The sequence below is a fragment of the Lonchura striata genome, chromosome Z, assembly GCF_050655825.1.
Source record: "Lonchura striata isolate lonStrDom1 chromosome Z, ASM5065582v1, whole genome shotgun sequence".
Lineage (NCBI taxonomy): Eukaryota > Metazoa > Chordata > Aves > Passeriformes > Estrildidae > Lonchura > Lonchura striata.
Genome location: NC_140740.1, coordinates 65438576 through 65463770, shown reverse-complemented (window position 1 = coordinate 65463770; position 25195 = coordinate 65438576). Strand labels below are relative to the sequence as shown.

Here is a 25195-nt window from a genome sequence, read left to right as displayed (position 1 = left end):
AGAAACATACCAGAGGTGACTATAATTGACTCCTGCCATTGGAGTCATACAACATACAACTGCAATGATATTGACCAACTAATCTAAAAAGGAAGATTTAGAGAGAAATTAGAGAGAAATCAGCTGCTTGTTGTTATCTGTGGGCAGATTCTTTGTTAAAGGAATAAAAAAAAATGGGTCTGTAGGATGCATGAAAAAGAAAGAGAGTATTTGTTTGATGACATGAGCTTAATAAATGGGAAGTATGAACAGGAAAGTAAATTCTCAGCTTCAGTAACACTGTTCGCTCACCTGAAGCAATGATGGAAGTACATTTACATCATAGAGCTCAGGTGGGCAACAGTATTTTTTAAATTAATGCTAAAATGAGTATAGTGCTGCAGAAAAGAGATGTAAACATGGATGATAAATTTAAGATAGTCAAACCACTGCTTTTTAAGGATCTGCCTGAAGCCAACAGGAGTGCTATAATAGTTTTCAAACATCTGGTTACAAGGAAGAGAAACTCTGTGGCAGAGGAAGAAGCCATCACCACTGAAGACATACACATATAAAGTCACGGCACAGGGAAGGTGGATATTGAAATGAAGAAAGTAACCCAAAGGAAATGCCCGTTCCATGGTGTGCAACACAAGCATTTAAAGATCATTAGTCTTAAGCAGAAGATGTGCAGAGAAGGATAAATGCCTTTTTTGTGTAATGTACACAGAATATAGGATTGTGTTTGTCCTGTAAAACACTTTAAATGTTGCTGATTGCAGAGCTGAGAGAAGATTAGAGTATTTGATATAAGTAGTATGTAAGTTGCTAAAGGAAAATGCAGGAAAGAAAGGATAAATTGTAATTTTTAAAATATTTTACTTCACATTTTAGCAGGAGGATTAAGCATAAGAAAATACATTTTTAGTGAGGTAGTCGAGATATTTTTTGGGGAAAAAGCTTTCCATTTTAATTGGAGGCATAGAGGCAGTTTAGTTTTAATTTTTTGTGAGTAAAAATCTTGATAGTAAGTACTCAAGCTGAGATATTTTGTTGAAAGTTTGGCTTCAAAACAGTAAAAATACTTACTTCCCAAAGTATTGTTTGCAATATAAACTTTGGCAGGAAAAAAACCAAACAACTGAATATCCTATGAGAAAAATAAGGGAGAGGCATTATAATAAAAAGTAATTTCAATTAAAAATCTACAGGTGCTGCACTTATTTGAAAACTTTACCATCTCTGTCACCAAAATACTAGAATATGAGGAAGCCTAAGTGGTAGGAGACATAAATTTCTGTTGTTATTTTAGAAAGGCCTATGCTAGGGACAGAAACTACAGGTACTATATGATGATTAACAGTCTCCAGACTTCTATTTTGAGTAGTTACTCTGAAGAAGATAAAAGCATACTTTCAATTAACATAATTTTTATCAGAAGTCATTATATATAGCTTAGTGTGCATTTTATTGCAGCCCACTGCCATAGATACTACTGTGTACAGTTCAAAATGTCCTTTTATTTTCTTGAGAATTCCTCCAAGGACTGTGAATATTGGATTTCCCTGCATTTTTTATATTTCTGTCAGGCGTCATAAAAGTTCAGTTTCATTGCTGTTATTCAGCCGCTGCTTTGTGTTATTTGTGACACTCTTCATAAACAGGCGTTAAAAACTTCTTTATTTATACAAATACATATATATTCCTATTTACATATACTGAACTGTTTGTTTCTAGACTTATCTTTACACTAGCAGCTTTTGTAGTAGACATCATGTGTACAGTATTCATGTTATATATGTCAGATCCTCAAGGGCCATGGCTTTTGCCAGATGAAGCACTTTTGATTTTGAGGCTGATGAAACGTAGTGCTGTTATTGATCTGTGCATGACACAGCCAGTCTCTCTGCTAGCAGAGTGTAGCAACATTTATCCAGGAATTTGTGAAATGTCACTCGGATCATGTTCGTAAGGTAAACTGTGCAAAATCCAGGATTCAAACTGAGAATCCATGAGGAATTGGACGTGACTCTCTTATTCCTTCATCCTATCTTCTAGGTCAGCCAAGTGGTATTTGTTAAAACAATGTCTGTGTTTTTTATTAGGTGTTGAAGAAAGTATGATTATCACTAGGAACACCCTGTACAGTGTAGACATACTGCTGGTTTTCTCAGGTTTTTAAGTCACTTGGGAGAACAAGATTTTAAGTCAGTGAAAGTGATCTAAGCACTGCAAGTGTGTAATTTTTGTTTTCTTTGTAGCAAGTGGGTGATTCCTGTACAGCTTCAGGCAGTAAACTCTGCTTAAATTTTCTAAAGGAATTTAACTTTATTTTTCATTTAGAGATGTGGTAATTCATGTTTGTCAGTAACGTCTTATAAGTAATAGTGGTCAGAAAGGGTGTGTGACAGTCTCTACAAGTAAAACTGTTTTAATATTAATAATTACATATTTTCTTTCTTTTAAGAGAATGGATGCATGTTTTTGCTAATACCAGAAGCAAGTAATTTTAAAAATACTGAAAACTAAGGTATGTAACAAACTCCAAACTTCCATGTACTATTCCTCTATTTGTCACTTTTCCAGACTTCCTTATAGATGATGTTTTAATTTAAAAAATTGTTTACAAAAAGCTGTAATTCTTGATTTACATTTTTTATTTCCAAAGTAGTTATAATAGTAACAATTTTAAAGTTAGCCGTGATGGAAAAAAAATTATAACATTTTTTCCATTTTAAACATTAAAATATTTTTTAAAGTCTTGTATTTAATTTAAAAATCAGTTATTAGTTAAAGTAAGAAGAAGTTTTGTTGAACTAAAGTTCTAAGTTGGGCTGTCTTGGGATATATGTCCAAAGCTAGCAAGGATTTTCTTTTATTTTTCAAAAATAAATTCTGTAGTTTGGATCCCAAAGGACAAAATTGAGATTTAATTGAAAGAGCATATATGAATGACCACAGAAATGTTCTTGATATCTACTTTTTCAAATGTTTTCCGGAATTTGTACATAAACAGGAAATCTAGAGGGGAGAGAGTTGTTGCTGTTGCTTTGAAAAAATACATGCATATATGAAGCCTTAATTTTTTTACGTTATCCTCCCCTTTACAAGACTACCATATGTGAAATCCACCATAAAGTAAAACTCAGTAAGTTGTGGGAAAAGTCAAAATAGTAGTTGGTTGATTTTTGGATTGGGTTGTGGCTTTTTTATTTACTTCAGGTTTTGTTTTGGTTTGTGGGATTTATTTAGTCTTGTGGATATGTGTGTTGATTTTGCAAAGATCCACAGGCTGAACAAATAGTGTTTCTTAGGAACATAAAAGTACTTCATAGCATGAGGGGCACCAGCTTATCAAACTACTGTTCTTCATAGCACAGCCATTGCTACGTTGTCAGGCATTATTTTTTACAGAGAGTTTCACAGAGGACAATTCCTTTTCTACTCAGCAATGTCAAGGTACTCCTTGTAATATTGCACGGTGGTTTGGCAACACACACAAATCATACATTGGAAGAAAGGCACAAGTTATAACAACAGAGAGGAAATATTGAAGGTCTGTAGTTAATGAAATCTAAAAATAATATCAGATTAATGGTAAAGACTGAAGTATAATACCCACCTTTCCATGGATAAAAATATACTTAAAATTAGTGGTCAGTTTTTGCTTCCATATATTTTTAAGGGAATGGATTTAAGTTTTCAAAAAGAACCATTTATATATAATGCACATTTTCCCTCTGAGGCCACTGAAGATGGCTGCCAAGAGAATCTTCTCTGCATTTAAACAAAAATTTTCAGGAGTATTTTTCTTATAGTGTTCGGTACATGTGCTATGTTTAATGTATTCTTGACATCTTAATGTATTCTTTCTTACTTAGCAATTAAGTTTTTGTCCCCATTCTCAAATGGAAGGCCTTTTTAAGTTATTAATTAGCACAGGAAAGATACCTTAATAGAGAAGAGTTCAAACTCTAGAAGCTCAAACTTGATCTCAAACTAGAAGCTAGTCCTTGAAAACTCTTACTCCATGGACTTCAAGTCCTCTTTTCCCTCCATGCATTTTATTACTGTTTGGTTTCTAGTATGATTTACCAGTGATCAGAAAGGAGGACCAATAACAGCTCCCACATCTTGTCCTTCAAGAAAAAGAGTTCTTTTGGACTCTTCTGCATTTCAGAAGGGGAATCTTCACATTTACCAGTTCCTCACTGATAGGTCTGAAAAGTACCAGTTTCCTCTTTGACACTATTATCTTACCTGTCACACAGTGAGATTTCTTTGTCTAGATTGTATTGCACGAAGGGAATTGGCATTTTTGTTAGAGCTTTGCATCTTATTCCAATTTTATCATTCTCACAACTCTGTTTCAGCTCATGTGTTCAAAGTTAATGCTGGTGCTCTGTTGTCCTGGTTACTCCCTTCCATTACAGGAAGAAATTTTGAAACAACTCCATAGCCAGGAGCACAAGACATTCTTATCGCTTTACCAAGGATTATGCATGAGCCTTCTTAAATTTTTTTTTATTGGTTTGTTGTTGTTGTTGTTGGTGGTGGTGGTGGTGGTGGTGGTGGTGGTTTTGTTGGTTGGTTGGTTGGTTGGTTTTATGGTTGGTTGGTTTTATGGTTGGTTGGTTTATTTTGTTTGAGGGGGATTTCTGGACTTTTTAGGCATGGAGGAATGGGAGTCCAGAACTAAGACATCTTCTACAACAGTAGAAAACAATCTTTACAACAAGAACACTTCTGAGACAACAGAACTACACTTGAGATTCCTTTTTAAAAATATATATCTACAGCTTTTTTTCTTTGGGATTGTCTTAATTATTCTTTGTCTTAGACTCCCCATTGTTGCAGAGAATGAGTGCTTGTTCCCAAGATTCTACAGCATCCCTACCTAAGTCAGATACTCTTATTGTCCTTGTAAATCAAGGGAAGAATTTTGTAGTTTTGACAAGGTGCTGGTTTGCCTGAAATGCCTGAACCTCATGGACTCCATAACTCCTAGAGGAAGTAGGAGAATATTTATCCTTTCTTACTAATTTTTTTGTATGGTCTGATTTGCTCTCCTAAGGCTTGATTGGGAATTAATGAGGTAGTCATGGACTGTTCCCATGGCTTGTATCATGCTCAGAGGTTCTTTGCACCACTCCATTCTATTTCTGCTGCCTAATGTGCCAAGGTCTTCGGTTCCTTTCTCAGCAGTGGAGACTGTATGCCTAGCCATAGCCACAGCCCATCTCATGAGATTCACAGGCGCTGGGAAAGCATCTGCTTTTTGGTGGCTGAACCATGCACAGTGCTCTGTGCAGATTGAAAGGTCATCCTGTGATCTTTAGGGCATTTTGTACACAAAATGTCTATACTCTTATCTTGGTAAAACCAGCAGAAGAGAATGAGGGAACTACTAAGCAGCTGTAGGTCTCATTCAAGCTGGAATTTCGAATTGTAGTGTTGTCCTCATACTGTTCATGTATGGGAAAATAATGAATTGCCCAAGTGAGTCATAATGTTGATGATAATCATGATAAAGGAAAGTATATTTCACTTCATACATTAGACTGAAAACATGGCTTTTTCATGTGATAGTCTCTTCAGATATTAAATAGGTATAAATAGTATACAAATAATATAGTATTTTACTATATTTTAAGAGTATTTTACCCTAAACTGTTCATTTATGCCTATAATTTTAGCAAGTGTTCTGATGATAATATAAATTACAAATTAAAGATAAGACTGTGGGGGTTCATTTACAAGAATCCAGGGATGAATTACCACTTTAATTTATATGAAGTACATTTTAGTGATAATTTTTAAATGCAGTTCATTATTTTGAAAAATATTGCTGTCTTCCCATCCTCCTCATGATGTTTGTCATCAGCTTTCTCATACCTCCCAGAAATTGTTAGCAATGTCTTTGTTTACTTTTATAAAAATGTAAAAAATAAACAAATATTTGTATATCACCTTTATGTGATTATAAAAATTCCTTCCAGATGCTAAACAGGCTTTTTTTCTACAAATCTCTGTTGTTTATTTCTATGTTTCTCATTCTCTATGAGAACATAGAACTCTTCCATTACATAAGTTTGTTAATACAATTTATACTTAAAATGTTTTGCTTTTACTCAGCTGTCTGCATAAAAACTAATGAGAAGACCTTCTGAGGACATTTCTTCTGCTTTCATTAATATCTGAAGTGGCTGAAAAGGAGATACTTAAATAATTGAACAAAATTAAGCATAAAGCTATCTTTATATGTTTTGTTCCTTGAATTGCAACCAACCTCTGAGAATGCCTATAGTCTACTTATGTGTAGTAATTTTTATTTTGAAATAGTTACATCACTTTCTCAAAGTAGGTTGAAACAAAATGGTCTTTTTAGTTGAAAATCTGAAATTTGAGCAAAGGAAAATAATATATAAAGATTAATATGGAAGAGGGAAAAGGTTTCCCTGCAAGTACAGATCCTGCCCACTTACATTAGACATGCAGAAATATTTCAGTAGAAAATGGTTCACTCTCTAAAACACATGGAAATGAGGAGAGGTTAAATTAATATTTCACCATTCTTTCAGTTCTTTTGTTGTTTTTTTGGGTTTTTTTTTTTGTCTTATATATTCTCTTAAAAATAATTTTAGTTTCTAAAGATATAAAGCTATATGCTTTGGAAGTAAGTGGGTAAATCAAAAGAAAGTTTAAACACAGTCTTTAAAATAGCATTTTCATTTTGGTTTCTCTCTATTTTATGTGAGTTATACGGAAAACAGATGGAAGCATTATTAATTTTTTCCCCCAATGAGTTTTAGTGCAGCATATTTGTATGTGTTATCTGAAACATATGAATACTTAGTATTGCTGCTGTTAAATTTGTAATGAGTTGTAGGGATTGTGAAATTCCCTGACTGGCTCTCATGCAAGCAGTTCATTTGCAGTGCTTAGATGTGTTAAGATTAAGCAGGGGGAATATGGCAAGCACTATCCCTGACCCTAGATGAAAAATTCAATCTTTATGAGTTTGCTCCAACTCTCATGTTCGGTGGAAATCAGATAAATACTGTCTAGTTCCGAAAAAAAACTTGCAGTAAAACCTAGTCCTAACTACAAAAGATCGCATGGATACCATGTCTTATATTGAAAATTCCTTAGTAAGTATAAATCATGGAAATCTTGGGGAAATTTTATGCATCAGCTGGAAGTCTTTCCTTGTATATAGCAACACTTGATGTTCACAGGCATGTTAGGCATTGGAATACTAGTATTTATTAGTATTTATTTAAATAGAAGTGATGGAAACATGAAAACATTGTTTTTGAACTTCAGCCACATTTTCAACTGGCTTGCCATAATATTCAGATATTTTCAAAAGGGCATAGTCTCATGAAATGTCTCCACTTATATTTTCATTTTTAATTTATTTGTAGTAAAACATTTTAATTAACTGGGTTGTGTCTGGCAGGTATTAATTAATGCTTCAAAGAAGTTCAAATATAGTATATACTGAAACATTGACTATTTTTATTTTTAATATTGTTTTATTCAAGTTCTGTAGTTTTTCTCTTTAAATATTAATGCCTTGCAGACAATGTCCTGCACATCTGTATATTTTGTCAGTTTACATCTCCATATTGGAAAATCAATCACAACAAAAATTAAACCACACAGTTGTGATCATATAATTGATCATTATGAAACTACTTGTATAAGTACTGTTAAATAAATAGTTAATAGTCCTTATATTCCCTTGAAATTTGCAAGGACAGATGGAGTGCAGCATCTGCTTTAGTATGAAAGCAAGATACTGTTCTTAATACGTACAGAAATTAGACATGGGATACAGCAATATTTACTTGTACGGAGAAATGAAATTGAAGTGATAGAAAATGAAGGCTAAAATAGATTTGCTACAGGACAAAACCTTAATCTTTGAATTGTTATAAACATTACACAGATGACATATATCAGAAGCATTTTCATCATCTTAAAAATTGTGATTTATATTTATATAAATTGTGATTTATGTATATTTTTTTCTTATTTTCCATAATTTATTTGAAAAATCATTGGTTGCACAATGCACAGTTCTGTACTCAGACTTGTCTTCTTCTTGGAGAATTGGGCCCAGAATCTATTACTGCAATTCATTTATATATAAGTGTTGTATGTTTCTCTAAAATACAGTTATGTTTTCTGCTCTTGATCTATGTCATCTTATTAGTATTTACAAAAATATAAAAACAAACTAAAATTCAAAAGGGACCTGTCTGAACTGATTCTGTTGATTTTCTTTTTGTATTATTTAATAAGTTGCTGTAGCTAGATGTTGCAATGCTAGGCTTTTATAAGTCGTACAATAAATTTAGCTGTAAATTACCTGTAAGTACCTGAATTAAAATTACGTGTAAAACCTTTGTTTATGAAATGTTATACAGCAAATAGCTCTTTATAAATCATGATTGATCAGTAATAATACATATTTTAAGAAGACACTCAAAATCTTTGAGTCTAGGTGTCGTTGGTAATTACAAATATTTTAATAACAGCTGAATTTATAATTTACATGTGAAAGGGTGATTCCAATGTAAATATTGCTGTTATAAAGTGAATGAACTGCAAGTGTATTACCACTATCAATAGGACAAATGTTTTCCTTTAGTAAAATACCTGAAATGAGAAATGTACCTCTTATCTGCTGGTTAATGTCTGTACTTCTCTTCAGGGAACTAATTTAAACACTTCATGAGAGACTGACATTTTCAGTACCTTAAACATGCTTAAAAGCTGCTTTGTTCACTGCAAACCATATTTAGTATGACCTCATAATAATGTAGCACACCTCAAGTGTCATGCCTGTCTTTACTATGCACTTTGGAGCTGTGTTCATCTATACTAGACAACAGCACTTCAAGGGAAGATTTTTTTTTTGCTTGATAGGCAATTAGCAGTAATTAGGAAGATTCACTTCAGTAAGGTGTCAACATGAGATTGTTTAAAAAAGTTGTATGTCAGTGGCTTTAAAAGAGGGTTCTTTTCCCTGACACATAGGTATGGCATGTGAAACATAAAATGTTAATTTAACTTTTCTGCTTATTATTCATGCACAATATTATTTTGTCATTCAGATACTACACTGACAGAGTGCAAAGGGTGTTAAAATAGTGCTGCTGGAATAAAAAGAGGATTAATCTACCATTGGCCAATTAGCCAAAGGATACTTAATGGTCTCTAAAGGCTACTGAAGTCTAACAACTAGCTAAAGCACGGGCAAAAAGTCCTCTATATTACCTTCATTTATTTGACATTTTGTGGAATAGTAAGCTCCTGATAACTGCATTTGGCTGAAAAAAATACAACTAAATGAGTCAGTAGATTTTACTAAAATTTCAGAAGGACAAATGACAAATAAGTTCTACATTTTAGAAGTTTGTCTTGCTTTTGGGGAGGTCTTTGTTTCAATTTAGGGATGGGGAATTAAGTCACCAGAGACTTCTGTTTGATATTTTGTCTTCATGGCTAGAATACTAAGTAATCAACCACTTACAGCACTTGCATGAAAAGAACTTTGATCGAGGATTTGAAGTTATTTGCCTTTTCTCTATATGATCACATTAAGTATTCACCGTAGCTTTTTATTCTGGTATATATCTTTTCAGATAGCTGCATACCATCTTTATTAATTTGCACTTTTTTTTTTCCTATGACCCATCAGGCAGAGGGAGGTTTTGATTCAAGGGTAGTGGGATTGGCACAATAAATTGGGGATTGTAAATAGGTTTATCATTATGTTATAATATTTGAGAGAATGAGTAAAATCATAAATACCTAGCTCTCTGCCTGCAAACATGCTTTGAAAAGTTCTATTATGTTTTACATGTGCAACAAGTACTGTTTATTTTGTATGTTTTTCATGATCAAGCAGAAACTGCGAAATTATGTAAAACATTTATAGAAGCAGTATTAAATTCTAAGACAGAACTTTGTATAGGAGCTATGCATATAACAAATGTATTCTATTACCTACTGTAGGAAGGTTTCTTAGAGAAAAGAAAAATGAGTTTTAACTTCATTTTTTTTACAGACATAGCAGTGTTTACATCTGCCAGGATTTTAGGGGAAGAAGCTTCACAGAAAATGGATTTTTATACATCAAAGTATATTAGCTTTAGTTTACAAAATGAGTAGTGAGATAAGATTATGTCACTGATTAAAAAGTGTGTCAAGAATTCCTGATTTTCACCCTGGTTTATAATTTTTATATAATATATTTCACAAATATAAATGTGTGGGATTGTGTGAGTTCGGTACAGTGCAGCATCAGCTCCTTCCAACAGAAATGTTATATTCATACATGCCAGTTGCAGTAGAGTAGTGACTTCTGTAAAATGAGCTCAAAGCCCCTTATGGAGTGATTGTGATGCCAAGGAGCAACAGGCCATTCCAGGATCTTCCTATGTTAACCCAGTGGGCCTTCCACACAGCTCTCTTTCTGAGCAGAGAGTTTATGGTGAAGAGCCTTGCCGAGTCACAGGAAGTTTTATACTGACTACACAGAAACTGAGTTTTCATCACTTACTCCTTTGTGAACAGCAGTACAGAGTGTCATGGGTATACCAGGAGCAAGGAGATTAAGATAGATGGATGTTAAAATATTGAACCTATAAACATCTGTTAAGCCAAAAACACTCTGGAGGAGGTGCAGCAGACAAAGGCTGCTACATCATAGAGGAACAGCAGTAGGCTGCCTTTACCAACATCTGGCCTAGCTGATGTTTAAGATTCTTCTACCTTTTGTTCTGGTGACCTCTTCCCCTGGAGTAAATTCTTTTTACTCTGTCATTCAGGATTTGTGTGTGTGGTGGTAGCACACACACAAAACTTTTGTTGTGTCTAAAAAATTTAAATTAAAAACTTGACCTAAAGTCTAGTCAGTGGTGAAGAACACCAGGATAATGAATTTGTTTCTTAAGTAAATGCAAAGAATATCTTTTAGGCATAAATCTCTTGATAGGGCAGGGGACTGTGTTTTAATTCCCACATGGATTTACATAAGATTTTCTCATAACTGTTCAATAGATTAAAAATACAAGAGTAATGCAGTAGAATTATCAGTTCTGTAGTACATTTATAATATCTACAGCAGTATTAAGAGACAAGTTGTGTGAAATGTCTGATTGCAATTGAATGCCTCGCTGCTTTTGTGGGTTGGGCTCTTCTACATCATATGTTACTTTCACTTCCTCCATAGTTCTTACACTGTTTCTGAATTTATGTAGATTCTTATTTTAATTTTTTTTTCTACCTCTTTAAGTAGTTTCTGTAACCAACTGTCATCTTTAGTACCTGTCCCATGAAGATATTTTCTTTTTGAAAATATTTGCTCTAATTTTTGAGAATGTAGCCAGTGCAATTCATGTTGGTTTGGAACTGATGCATATTGTCAGCAGCAGTAGCCTAAGAAACTTCTGAGAGACACAAGCTATCCTGGGCAGATATAGGCATTTCTAATTTTGAACAGAGATATTGATCTAGCTATGATTTTTTTCTTTTCTTTTTATGAATAATTTATTATAGAGACACTGAATCATGAAATTCTGCATGTAGAAATATTGGTTATACTGGACAAATTAACATAATCTTCATATTTTTCTATATTATGTCCTTCTCTATTACTGCTGGTTTTTCTTATTGAAATGGTCTTTATTTTGTCTTCTACACTGTAAATGTAGTAATTATGAGAAAAAATATATTAGATTAAGGAATAGCCAAGTAGAAAATATAGTATTGCTCTCTTGTTTCACTCTCTTGTTTAATAATGACAACAGACAGAGAAGTGAATGGAGAGATTAACTCCTTTACTAAGAACAGTACTTACCTCGGATATGTATGTAGAATGCCCACTGACTTTAATAAGTGCACTTGGTCAAAATGAAATAAATGCTGTTAGAGTTTTAACTTTAAATACCGGATGATTTTTCCTTGTACCAGTGGTATTTTTTAGGCTAATGTGAAATACACAAGCATTATTTTCTCATTCATAATAGGAATTAATGTGACTCTCTTTTATCTGTATATATGATCTTCAGATTATTGCCATGGGAGTGTATGTTTTTATAAACACATATATATATATATATGATTTTTTTCTAATTATCTCAACTGTATAAAATCTAATTTGTAAGTTAAATTATAAACTGCTTGAGAAAGTAATATTTTCACCTTTTTGTGGTTTTTTTTGTTTGCTTTTAGGTTGGCTTTTTTTTATGTTTTTTGAGTTTCAGGGGGGCTTTGTGTTTGTTTTTGATTTTTGTTGGATATTTCATTTGGCATCAGCATATAATCAAGCACACATTTAGTTATTTCAAGCCATCATGTATCTTCTCATGCTTCTGATTAGGATTCTTTTGCTTTTTGCATCAGGTTTTTTTTTGCATTTTGAGGTATTTCAATTCCATTTTGTACAATTGTTTCTTATGTTAAGCTGCTCTATTACAATCTTACATGGAATAATAGGACAGCATTTTAATAAGCCTTGTAAGGAGCAGAGAGCTGTTAGGCCATTGTTGGCTTTCAGCTGACTACAGTTTTGTGAAAGTTAATCACTAGCATGGAGATTATTTCTGTTCCCCTTTTTGCAGAACAACATTCAATATTATTTGAATGAAACCAATTATTTAAAACATTACTTCTGAAAGGAGTAATGTGAAATATATTGGTACAAAGATTGAATAAGTCTTCTTGTTTGTCAGTCAAGTGCAACAAGACTGAGAGTTTGTTTGCATGATATTTATTTGAACTAAATCCCTAACAAGGCTCGTCTGCTAATTGGACTTAGCATTTATGTTGCTAAGTGAGAAGCATTTTGGCTGCGGTATAGGGTGGTAAGACCTACCCAGTGGAATAAACAACTAACATCTGTTATCCTGTCCTGCTCCAGCTTGTCTTTTACCACTTAAGTACTTCAGCCCTAGAGTCAAGGTTATGGAATGTGCAGTTCTCTGGCTATGGTGCATATACTGAAAGGGATGAAATAGCACATAGGTAAAGAACAGCCAACCAGGAGATGTTTAGTGCAGCTGGTCCACTTTGCTTTAACCTCCACAAGCCCTACAAATATCATAACAAAAGCCAAGAGAAGGGTGTATGTTTTATAGCAGTTGTCAAATAGCAACTCAAGGGAGCTTGCAGTGGTCACCATTATAACAGATTTGCCATTTAACTACCCTTAATTCACACTGGTGTCTGAGACATCATGGTATTTCTTCATATTCTGTGTAGAAATGCTGAATTCCAGGGAGGCTCTAGGTAAACATGTTTCAACTGTAACTGCTGTTACAGTTTTGTATGATAATTTTTGTTTGTCATAGTTAAAACTGCAACATATTCAATCCAAATTGAATTATTTTGCCTTAAAAAAATTGTTTGTTTCCAGTGGTAGTAGATTTATTTTTTCTGGCAGATTTGATCTTTGCCTGTACTAGAGAATTCAACCAACAGCTATGCAATGTAATTACAGGAAATATATACAATTTTATTCCTCTTGAATGCTGATCTGGAGAAGCATCTCATATGATCAAGCAGAAATATTGTTAGGGTGAAATTGTGATTGTTTATTCTCTTTGTAAAACAAATTTTGACCTCCAACCTGACCAAGTGGTCACAGGAGAAGGAAGATGTAGAAGGAAAATTAAAGTTGCGAGAACATCCATCTCAAACTACTGGCAAGAGTAAAGCCACACTAACTCCTTCAAAGGACATTGATTTAGAGATTAAACAATTGCAGTGCAAACTAAAGGTGGCAGAACAGATTATCTAGTTCTGAGGATAATTTGTATGAGCAGTAGTTCATAACTGGGTCAAGCAGACATACATATACTCCCATACGCCTATAATTTGTATATTGTAGGCAATGATTAGCAGCTTAGGTGTTAGGTTGCCTTTGATGGTAAGTAGAAATGTAGTCATAGACAGAACTAAAAATTCTAAAACAATTTCTGCTGATCAAATAGGCCAGACAAGGAGCCTTGCTGGGCTTTCGCAGAATGATTAAGCACATCTTGTTAGAAGGGGCTGTGAAATTAGTTTGATGAGAATTCAGTTGTTTCCTTTCTTCTTTTAAGAAGGAGAAAAGCAATAGCTGTCTGTGATAGTGAAGCAAATAATTTGACCTAATGGGGAGCAGTGTTGTGCGTGTCAGTGTTGTCTTTGTCTTCAGAGAGACTATTTTTATTATTCTGTATTTTTGTAGATTAGCTGGTAGGAAAATATTGACTGGTTGATGATTTCACTTTTCAGTCTCGAGTGATTTTGTTGCATGTGAATGATGCAGAGACTGGACTGTGTTGTTCTGAAAGCTTTCTCAGCAGGTGGCCTGGCTCAAACATATTAATTCTTCTTCTCTTCTCACTGGAGGAAATATATTTGCTACAGTATGTCTTCAAGTAGTTTTTTCCAATTGTTTTCTGTTAAATAGTAGAGGAAAGAGAAAAGGTCAAAATGGTGCAGCTTCGTGCTGCTAGAAGAAACTCCACAGTAGCAAGAAGTCTGCCAAAGGATCAGCTAGGAGAAAAGGCTGTGTTACATGGTCAACATAGCTGACTCTAAATGCTGGATTAGCTGTGCTAGCACATGAGATGTGGGTAATGCTCAGACCTCTGAGTTGTTGATGGTAATCATGGTATTACAGATCGTGGCTATTGCACAGTGGATGCATAACATCTAAATTCAGGGATTAGTAAAGGTAGGTCACATTGATAAAGAGATGAGGCCAGCAGGGAGTAGCCATGAAAAGGCACATAAATTGATCTGCTTTAATTATGAGAAAGAGGTCTTAAAACCATGCACACTGTCTTCTTGAGTGTTGTTTTTAGGTTTGGGATTGAATAATTTGCTTCTGTTGCTGTTAATTAGGGTTGTACCTTTTAGATGAGTATCTTCATTATCCAGAAACCTAGCAGTCAATTGATCTATGGTAGGAAAAATTAAAAATGGAGATTTATTTTTTTAAATAGCTTAAGAGTAACATCCATGCTAGAAACCTACTCTATTTGTCTGTCAAATGTGAACAGCAAAATAAATTGCTAAAAAATCAAAGTTTTTTTTTGTTTCTGCAGCAGAGGAAATATTTAGCAAGCATATATAAATCTGATATCAAAAATACTAGCATGACTTTTAATTCCTTCTTAAAGATATATTAAATTTTTAATGAAAAAATAAATAATGTATGCTAAACTATATTTAGGATGGAGATAGTCTGTGACCCCAAAATGCTAAGTAGTAGAGTAAATTCACTGATTTCTGAATTGGATGAGAGTTTTGAATATTTGGGGCTCAAAAACTACTTAAATCAAGTTTCTAAAATTCTTAACTTTTTTAAAGGCTGGTTTAAGTCCTGCGAGTCATTTTTTAGCAGAAGAACTTGATAAAGGGTTTTCAATTATTCTTCCAGGCTTTCTAGCCAACTTAAAGATGAGACACATAGTTATTCTCCTGAATATCTTGAATGTCTAAGCAGCAAATCTTTCCTTATAGCACAAAATGTCCAAGTACCTGGCTTTGTTGGTTAGTTTTTTTCCTGAGCACTGTCTTTGCAGTGCTTGTTTACGTTGTATGTGATGACTCCTTGTATCTTTGCCAACAGGAAGAAATGTGTTAAGTGTGGGTGGTGAGTTTGGAAGCAAAATACTGTAAGCATATGTCTTTGCCTCTGAATGTGTGCAGAGGCCCACCTAAGTACTCAAGTTCTTGTCTGGTGTGTGAACCATGTAACTGGGTGCTCTGCTTTGCGCTAATGGAACTCAAGCTCCACAAACAGCTCTCAGGAAACTCAAGAATATTCTGCTAGCATACATCATTTTAACAATTTTCTGGTTATACCTCACATTATAATAATAGTAAATAGACTAGACAAGTTATTAAGAACAATATTTTACATCTAACTATGCACACAAGAATATATACTCCCCTTGAGGTGCAGAGTTATGTGCAACACTCCCATTAATGTTAATAGGCATTACAAGTCTGCACCAAGCAGAGAAATCTCCTGAAGTATCATTGTTTACAGCATGTCTGATCTGTTTGCTTATTGTTTATACATAGTGAGTAAAAAGCTGTAGTACAGTAGCTAAATCTGTATACATATAGGTACATATATATCTTGTCCATATGCTTAACATGTATGTTTTAGCAATACCTTCTGGAGTTCTGAAATACCACTGTGTGATATATTTGAGCCATTTCAGCAATGGCATTCAATGCATATGCTCAGATTGCTAAAATGGCTACTTAGTTAAATTTCTTTAATTTTTTTTTTTTTTCAGTAGAATGAGTCTGTTTTTCTGAATTTAGATCTTGTTTAGATGATATGTGGAATTGCCTGGAGGAAAATGGAAGCACTTTTTTTTCTTATATACAAATGAGGAATGACCAACAACTGTATAAATGTTCTTCACTGGAATGACATGTGCCTGAAAATTAAGATCATACCTGGCTGTTAGTGAAATGTAGAATTTGTGTTAGTACAGACAAATGGAAATGTCTTTGTCTTGGGCTTTGAATTTCAGGAGACGTAGAAATAACCACTCTTGTAAATTGTCTTATATTTCTTAATACTCAAGATGAATGTAATTATTGGATATTCTTGTTGTACAGATGTAGACTCCCTGTGTTGTAGAACTATACTATTCAAAGATATAGTTCAAATGAAGATCCAGTTTTACTTCTCTTCTTTTACCTTTTATTCTGACCATGCTATGCAAGTGAAAATGTGGTCTGATTGGTGCTTGCAAGTGTCCCAGAAAACGTTAGGTAACCATACACTATTAGAACAATGGAAATGTACTGATTTTCATCATATTTCCCAAGGAATGTATTTCTGCTTAAGTGTTTCTAGAAAGTAAGAATGCTCCTTTTGTGCCAGTTAATTCCTAAGAACCTTCATAAAATACATGGAAATTTACTCAGAAAATATTTTTTTCAAAATTTACTGTAGGCTGTGATCACGTTCTGTCTACTTTATTTATATTTTAATATTTTTTGAAGGTAGATTTCGGGCGCTGAGACCGCGAAGTCACTGAGAGCACAGTCCGGGAGGAAGAACGGATCGGGGAGCCGCGGGCGCGGGATGCAGCGTCTCTCCGTTGAGTCTGGCGCCACCCAGTGGCAGCGGCGGCGCCGCAGCGCGGCCGTTCGGAGCCGCGGAGAGCGACGCGCGCTCCTCACCGCGGCTCGCCTGGTGCTGCGGGCGCTCTTGGAAACTGGAGCAGCTTATGCTTAAATTGCAGTTTTTACAAACCGATGCAGCTGGCTGCAGTATCTGTATGGCAGTAAGAGTGCCTTAAGTCGGAGCTCGGCTTATTGTATCCTTGATGTAAGTCGAAATGAATTCCTCAGCACTGTTAAACGCAGTCTTTCAAATTCAGTAATTCTTTGCCTAGGGGCTAAGAGACATGTCAAGGTTCAGATGCTTAAATAAGATTAAATAGCTAGTCTTATATTCATAAAAAAGTTCAAAAGGATAGTTGTATTTGTTTCTATTTCAATTGAATCACGTCTGTGATTCATTTTGAATTTCAAAAATTGTCAAATATGCAACTGATATTTTTATTCTACCTACTGTAACTGATATAATACTGTTCTTCACTTATATTACTATATCAACTATAAAAAAGCTCTGTGTATCTGAATTTCTTGGCTGCCCAAGATTTTAACTCCTTTAACCCTTCTGATTTTTAATTGAAGAAGTTGCATTCTTCAATTGTTTATCTGAAAGTAGTTCATTTGAAAAATAGAGAGCCCTAAAAATGCTTAAATCATAGATTGTTTATTTTCTGTTTCAAAGTGAATTTTTCCACCATAAGATGTCAAATTTAAAATAATAATTGGATAGCATGCTTTCTTTATAAAATAAATACTAGTTTTTTATAAACTGTAAGATATAATAACCAAAATAACCATAATAACCAAAATGACAGTAAGGTTATGAAGGGGAAATAGATCAAAGAAATGTTTAGATGCATTGTATTCCTGGGTTTTTAAAAAATACAATATTGACATCGTATTAGCAGTGTTGTATTCCTGAATACACTGCCATTCATTTTGCTTTCACTGGAAAAAAAATTCCAGATATCTGGACATATTTAGGTATTACTTATGTTTCTATTTAGACTATTAATTTGTGTTAAAATAGTGGAAGTATTGTATAAAGCATAATTTCCTCATTGAACAAAGATTACTTTTTAGTATATGAGACTTTTGGGCGTTTCATGAGAAGTATCTGACAAAAGCTGATGTTATTTCTAGGTTTTGGATTTTATCTCATCTGACACACAGGGATAGAGTTTAACTATTTCTGTGTATTACTCAGTTGGATGAAAGGAGGCTTCTCCATTTCACTTTCTTTTGAAAATAATTTTGCAGAAAATAGTGTTTGAATGATTGTTTAAGACATCAAAGGAACTTAATTAATTGAATTTTGTGGGCTCAGCAGGTTTGTTTTCCCTTTTTTGATAATAGTTTCAGAATTGTTGTGATTTCAGTTCAGACAAGCAAAAATCAAATCATAAATATATTGCATATTTAGAAAAAGGTCTGTTTAATAAGCGACTGAAACTGGGTTTAGTACTTGAGAACCAAGTAAATTGCAAGAACTGCATCAGCTTTCATTTTTGAAAGTATTATAATGCTACAGGTATGCTAGATTGTCTACTGCCTTTATACCTTTTAGTTGCATATTAACCAAATTTTCTAGCAGTGATATGGAGTCCAGCTTCTTCCCCTGCAAAATTTCTCAGTTGGAGAGGGATGTTATTATGAAAAGACATTTGATAGAGGACTTAAGGTCTTGCCTGAAAGCAAATCAAGAAAATGAGAAAAACCTCAAATGAAACATTGGACAGTCTTGAGAGAAAGGTACTTCTTTATTGCTGTTCCTAGTTTTCAGAAAAGCAGAAGCTGGTGGTTTTACCAAAGTTATTTCAACACACTATACATATTAAATCAATATATTGCTTAAAGCAAAGAACATACAGTTAATTGAAGGGTGTAATTCCCTCCACTATAATTTGTATGAAATCAGTATATGGTGATAGCTTGAATGGATTGAGCATAATTTAATTTATCTTTGTTATAGGTGTAATTAAATACTAAAGTATTCAGAACACAGTTGCAAGGATATGCTGTAAGTAGTGGGATTTAGTTTTATGCCCTGTAAGATCATAAAATATAGTAGACCTGAAACAAGGGCGATTTTACATGACATATGCTAATGAAGTCCATGCAGCTCTCCTGGCTATAGTAGTTAAATGCTTTAATATGTTAGTCTATTTTATACTACAGTGTTATTAATGATTCACAGTTCTTAACTTAAACTGTGTAGGTAGTGCTTGACTTCTATAGCAAATTATTTTCTCCTGCAAAATTTTAGAATTATTTCACTGAAGGTAAAAGAATTTGTATATGGTTTAGCATATTTCTGTTGTTCAACTGATGCACTGCACTTTGGCCTTCAATGCCAGAAAAAGATCATGATGTTTGGTTGTCTGTCAGGTTATGTAGCTTATGACCCCAAAATAGAAATAACCTGCCAGTTTGTTTTTGTTCGCCTAGAATGCAAGTGCTTGCTGAGTGACACAAGCAGTATTCCTGCTTGCAGTCATACAGCATTTTCAGCTCCAAAGAGAGGTAATGTATAACCCTCCATGCTAAAGATAAGGTGTTATTAAGAAATCCACAGCTAGAAAGTGAGAACATTAAGTGAGGGAGCTAAGGTATGACCTGAGAAAAATACCTGGTTTTGATTTTGGATAAAAGTTGCAGTGTGGAATAATGTGCTTTATTGCTGTACTTTGAGTATTTGAAGCACTTCATTTCCAAAGAATCATATTCTATATGTTATTTTGATTATTCCATGTGGAAAATCAGCTTGATAAATTTTACATTATCTTCGGCAAAAGATCAAAGAAATTCCCTGTTACTCAATATTGTCTGGAAAACTATGTGATTAGCACTATAGGAAAGCTCAACGATTTTTGGGAGCATTTGTTTATTTCATTTTAACCCCAGTTCTAATGTTTGCAATGGATATTCATTATCTAAGAAGCTTTACAGACTATTAACATATAGACAGTTATTTTCTCAGCTGAGTTTGAATTTATGTTTTTAACTCTGACAAAAGAAATTAGTGGAAATTGTCGTTTACTCCCTTTTGCAAGTACTGTGAGTCTAAATTATATATTGAACAAATAGCTCTGCAAATGAAGAGCATTTCTTTATATTTAATGCTAGTCAAAACTTTATTTAAATAGATTGTGTGTGAGCTAATCTTTAATGGATCAACATTAGAGATTTATTAAAGTCTCCAATTTCAGAAAAAGATACTTCAGTAATGTAGTTGTGTATTTTTATGTAATAAAGGTATGCTTAGTTCTGATTTTCTTGAAATTTTGAAGTTTTCTCTCTTGCTAGTCAATGCTTTTGGCCTTTCATTATTTCAGGTGAAGTCTCTGGCTGAAGACAAAAAAGCTTCCACTGACTCAATGAAACAAAGGTTTAATGTAGCTATGAAAGAGAAGTCTCAGTATGAGCAGATATATCACAAAGCCAAAGATGATTTGGAGAGAAAGGTATAATTAGAGTTTTGATGACTCCACTGTGGAATTTTCATACCTTACTTTCAAATGAAAAGTTGCAAGGTCATCATCTTAAATTTTCAGTACAGAAAGGGGGAAAATAGCAGAATAATAATAATCTGTTTCTCTGACGTAAGTCAGTCACACTTCTGAAATGCATATACTGAAACATGGGCATAATGACTGAAAATGATTTATTTTTTTTTTTGCCATGAAATTGCATTCTGTATGTTGCAAGTGAAATATTATGTGATGACAGCTACGATGTGGGAGATTGTTTGTTCATTTGTTTGTAATCTACCATACCTCCCCATCAGCTTTTATCATAGCACTGCTGTGTCTCTGTGGATGTGTTTCAGGATCTCAAGATTGCTAAACTAGAGAGAAAAATGGTTGAGACTGAATGTGCTATGACTGAGCTTGAAACTGCTGCATCTCATCTACATAGCTTGGCTAAACAGAGTACACAAGCTTTGGAAACTACTGCTGCTGCTTACCAGTGACAAAATAGAAGAGTTCAAGACATTTCTGAAGGCTTGAATGTTGATTTTCTTTTGAGTGTTTACCTGAGTAAAGGTATTTTTTATTGAAAGCAAAATATAAAAGATTAAATAAGGCTTGGATGCACTCCCTGTTCCAGAACAGTGTTTGTAATTGCTGTAGTGTTCTGGTGTCAGGTCTGAATGACGAGAAAGAATCACTTCCTCTCTCCCAGACTTTCAAACACTTCCATAATTTTTATTCATTTTTTTACATATGGCTGACATACACTTGGCCCCAAAAGAAAGTGATTAGTTGTGTATCAGATTACTTTGTAACAAATAAATTCCCAACGCATTTAATATAATAATTTGTATCTATTGATTACTGTGAATTACTGCATTTTCCATATGCATGTGCTAGTTGTTTTAGAAATACTATATAATGAAGCCTCTGTGTTGTAAAATTGAAAGCATTTTTAAGAACTGTATGCAGAATAGTAATTCCTTATATTCCTTCCAGGAAAGTGGTCACAATACCAGCCTGATAGAGTTCAGGAAAGGCTCTTGAACACGTGGTGTGACACTTGGGGATGTTGCTGAGTGGGGCCAGGAGCTGGACTTCGATGAACTTTGTGGGTCTTTTCCAACTCAGAGTATTTTGTGACTTTATTAAGGTAGCATATAATATATGTATATATGCTGTATACCAGCTTTCAAAGAAGACTATTAATTAGCCCATGAAACAGCTACTTCTCTATTACTCTTGGATTTCTGTAGAAGTGAGCTGCTTTCAGATATGTTTGAGCAAGGCTGAAGCATTCAAAGTAAAGAGTCATGGTATTTTGATGCACCAGAAAAAGACAGCATATAAAGTCACTCTATGTAGCAGTGTTCAGACCTTTAGCATTTGCCTGAAATCATCCCATGTTCAGTCCTGTTGCTCAGTTAATGTACATTTCCTTATGAAAAAAGACGTAATGATGTTGGATATGTTTTAGAATCCTAAATTCAAGTAATTCAAATAATTCATGAGTTAACTTATCTGAGGTGAAAATAATGATTGGTTTTCATGAAAAAGTGCCTTTTATTTAAAAAACTAGATATTTTATTTTTAAAGTTTATTATTAAAGTGATTAATATTTTCTTTGCCTTTTGATGTAACTGTTGAAAAAGAGGTATAACATTGATGATTATGTCCATTCGTTCAGAAATATGCTGCCTATTCTTGAACAGACTATCAATTTTCATAAGAGCAAATGTATTTTCTTCTAATACTGAATGCTTACTCAAAGAGGAAAATATATGTGTTCTTTCCACAGCTGCATGTTATTTTTGGCTAAATATTTAAAAGCCTGAATTAATCTAATGTATTATCTGTTGCTTTTAATTATGTACTCCTATGTCACTGATGATGGAGAGAAGCAATTCAGTCTCCATTCAGACTGCCATGAGTTTTGGAATGTTTTCACTGAATAAAGTGAAAGTAGCAGTTACAGAAATAAGGAGATAAAAAAATCATACTATCAATATTTTATGTAGTTCCATAATGAAAATTTTTTCAAAAATTAGAAAATGAGAAAGTAAAAGATCTTCTGTTCTCAGAAGTAAAAATATTGAGTAGGATCAACTATTAGCAACTATTATCATAACTTCATTCATTGTTGAATGAGATGACAGCTTTGTTGTTAGTTACCATGAATATTCATTAGCACTTTCATGGTTACACTAGATGTGAAAAAATGTAAATATGAAATAATAATTTATTTAGGTAGGTATTTATTACTATAAATTTACTACTAATTTACTACTAATATAGGTATTTATTACTAATACCTATTCTTTTTGCCTGAATATAAAGAATATGAATGCATATTTCAAGTAACGGTTTTGCTGACTGTTGTTCTTCTGCAGAACGATTTTTTTGAAAACAAAGATAGTGTCTATAAGTAGACTACTTTATTTAGTTGCGTGCTAAAATCAGATTTTATTAACAATATACCACTGTAAAAAAGTAAAATTCTTAGCAATTCAGTGGAATTGTGCATTATATCACGTAAATCCTGTTAAAATATCTCTTGTATATCTGATGTTGTAATGAGGTATTGTGATAATGTAATAAGTAGCAGTACTCCTTCCTCTTGAAGAGTACAGTTCTTCTTTTGAAGTCTGGTCTGCCTCATTTCTTTTCTTCTGGATAGCTGTCAGATTTTTGTCCCCTGACCTTGATTCTCACTCCATTTCCAGTAATTCAAATTATTTTTGCTATATAGAGATCAACTTTCATCTATCACTTAAACAGGTTAACAAAATTATATAATCCTCTAATCTTTGTCTGCTATTCTGATCACTTAATAAGCTTTAATTGTTTTTTAGAGTGTAATTGTAATTTTCTCCTCATTCTTAAATTGAATGCAGTTACTTTTTCTACCCATTCAATGTCTCTTGTGACATTATATAGTTCTTTTTCAACATACAACAATTAAATTATTTCTGAGTTGCTAATTAAGTTCCTGCTAGTTACAGCTATAAATGGGAGAACGGGGAAACTTCAGAGAAGAGTGTGAGTGTTTATAGCAGGCAGTGTTACTTGCTTTTAAAGTTATTAATTATACATAACCACAGGATCCTGGATCTATTTGGGTCAAGATAATAAGTTACAAAACCTAGGGAAGAGGTTTATCGTAGAAATCTGATATACACCAGTGGATCACTGTAGAGGATGTGATGACTTACTAATTGAGCACATATTTGTAATGGAATGTAATAAAATGTTGCATTGCTGTGGTCACCTCAATTTGGGACACTTACATAGTGAGCTAAAATCATTAGATTGTAGAATCTAGTAGTAGTTTCCAAAAATGGTGAAAGAATGCTTGTAAACGAAGGTTGCTGTTTCCAATATGCTTTAAGGGATTATTGGATTTATTTTTGTTGGAATGTGAGATAGGATTCCGGTATTTTGTGCAGAATGATTTTCAGAGGGAGCTAACAGAGCTTAATTCAGAGGTTAATTCAGAACAGTTCGTTTTTCCAAAGCTGTTATTAGGAATATATAGGCTAGTAGGAAATATGAATAGAAATTGTAGACTGTAACAGTTTATTAAGTAACCAAAAAAAACGGTGTTGCCTAATTAGATGGTAATTCTTGATAAATATCTATTTTATTTTGATAGGGAAGGGAACAAAATATTTAGAAATAAAAGGCAACATAAACAAAGTGGAAAATTGATTATAGATAATAACCTGAAAATAGAAGCAACAATGGAATATAAGAGATGGATAAGATGCTGTAGAAGTCAAGAGGAAATCTTTGGCTAGCAAGGCCAAGAACTATAGCAAACGAGGATTTAAATATGTACTACTACTACTACTAAGGTAGCTATTATAGGGCAGATGCAATCTATTATAAAAAAACTCTGTAACTGTATAAAGATAGAATGAATAAAAATTTTAAATAAATAAAATTAATATGATAAAATGAATGCTTCTATTTTGTATCTGGAATGAAGTAGGCTGATGTCTTATGAAGATGCTGCAACATCCTTAATCTATTAGTAGCCAAAAGATTTTTTTAACATTTTCTATAAAGAAGTAGGATTTTTGGATTGAGGATTTTTATATCTTACCACTTTATAGAGCTAGTTAAGAAATCTATGTCTTGCTGCTTCTCATTTTGAGTAAGTATTCAAAGTTAGTGTGTATATATTACAACATTGCCTAGAGTCTAAAAGAATGATAATATTGAGTCAATATTCAGAAAAGGCAGTATTTTATGTTCATTAATCTGACCTCATTTCTGAACAAAATACTGATAAGAAATTAAATTATTAAAGTATTAAAGCATGGGAGTACATTTATACTTGTTAGAGTACCTTTATGGAAAGTGATCTATTGATCTATATTGAGTAAATCTGTTTTTTTTTCTGGAGAGTAGTACAAGTCAGTTGATAAAGGTTACTATTTGTTTTAATATACCTTTTGTTTAGGATGTCTGACCTACTACTTAGAGAGATTCAGATTAAAAATAGCCTATACAGTATCAATACTATGTTAAATGAATTAAAAATAGCTCATGCAGTTGATCTGAAAAATAAATCATAAAATGTG

At 33.4% G+C, this 25195-nt stretch overlaps 1 protein-coding gene across 1 annotated transcript in view; it reads left to right on the top strand.

The window, feature by feature from the left end:
- CNTLN (centlein) overlaps nucleotides 1-25195 on the top strand; it is a 218847-nt gene that overhangs the window by 146302 nt on the left and 47350 nt on the right. Inside the window, 7 exon segments of the mRNA XM_085568035.1 lie at nucleotides 13608-13794; nucleotides 14233-14235; nucleotides 18668-18848; nucleotides 18850-18888; nucleotides 20472-20600; nucleotides 20966-21090; nucleotides 21092-21140. Coding sequence (XP_085424161.1) covers nucleotides 13608-13794; nucleotides 14233-14235; nucleotides 18668-18848; nucleotides 18850-18888; nucleotides 20472-20600; nucleotides 20966-21090; nucleotides 21092-21140 — 713 coding nt within the window.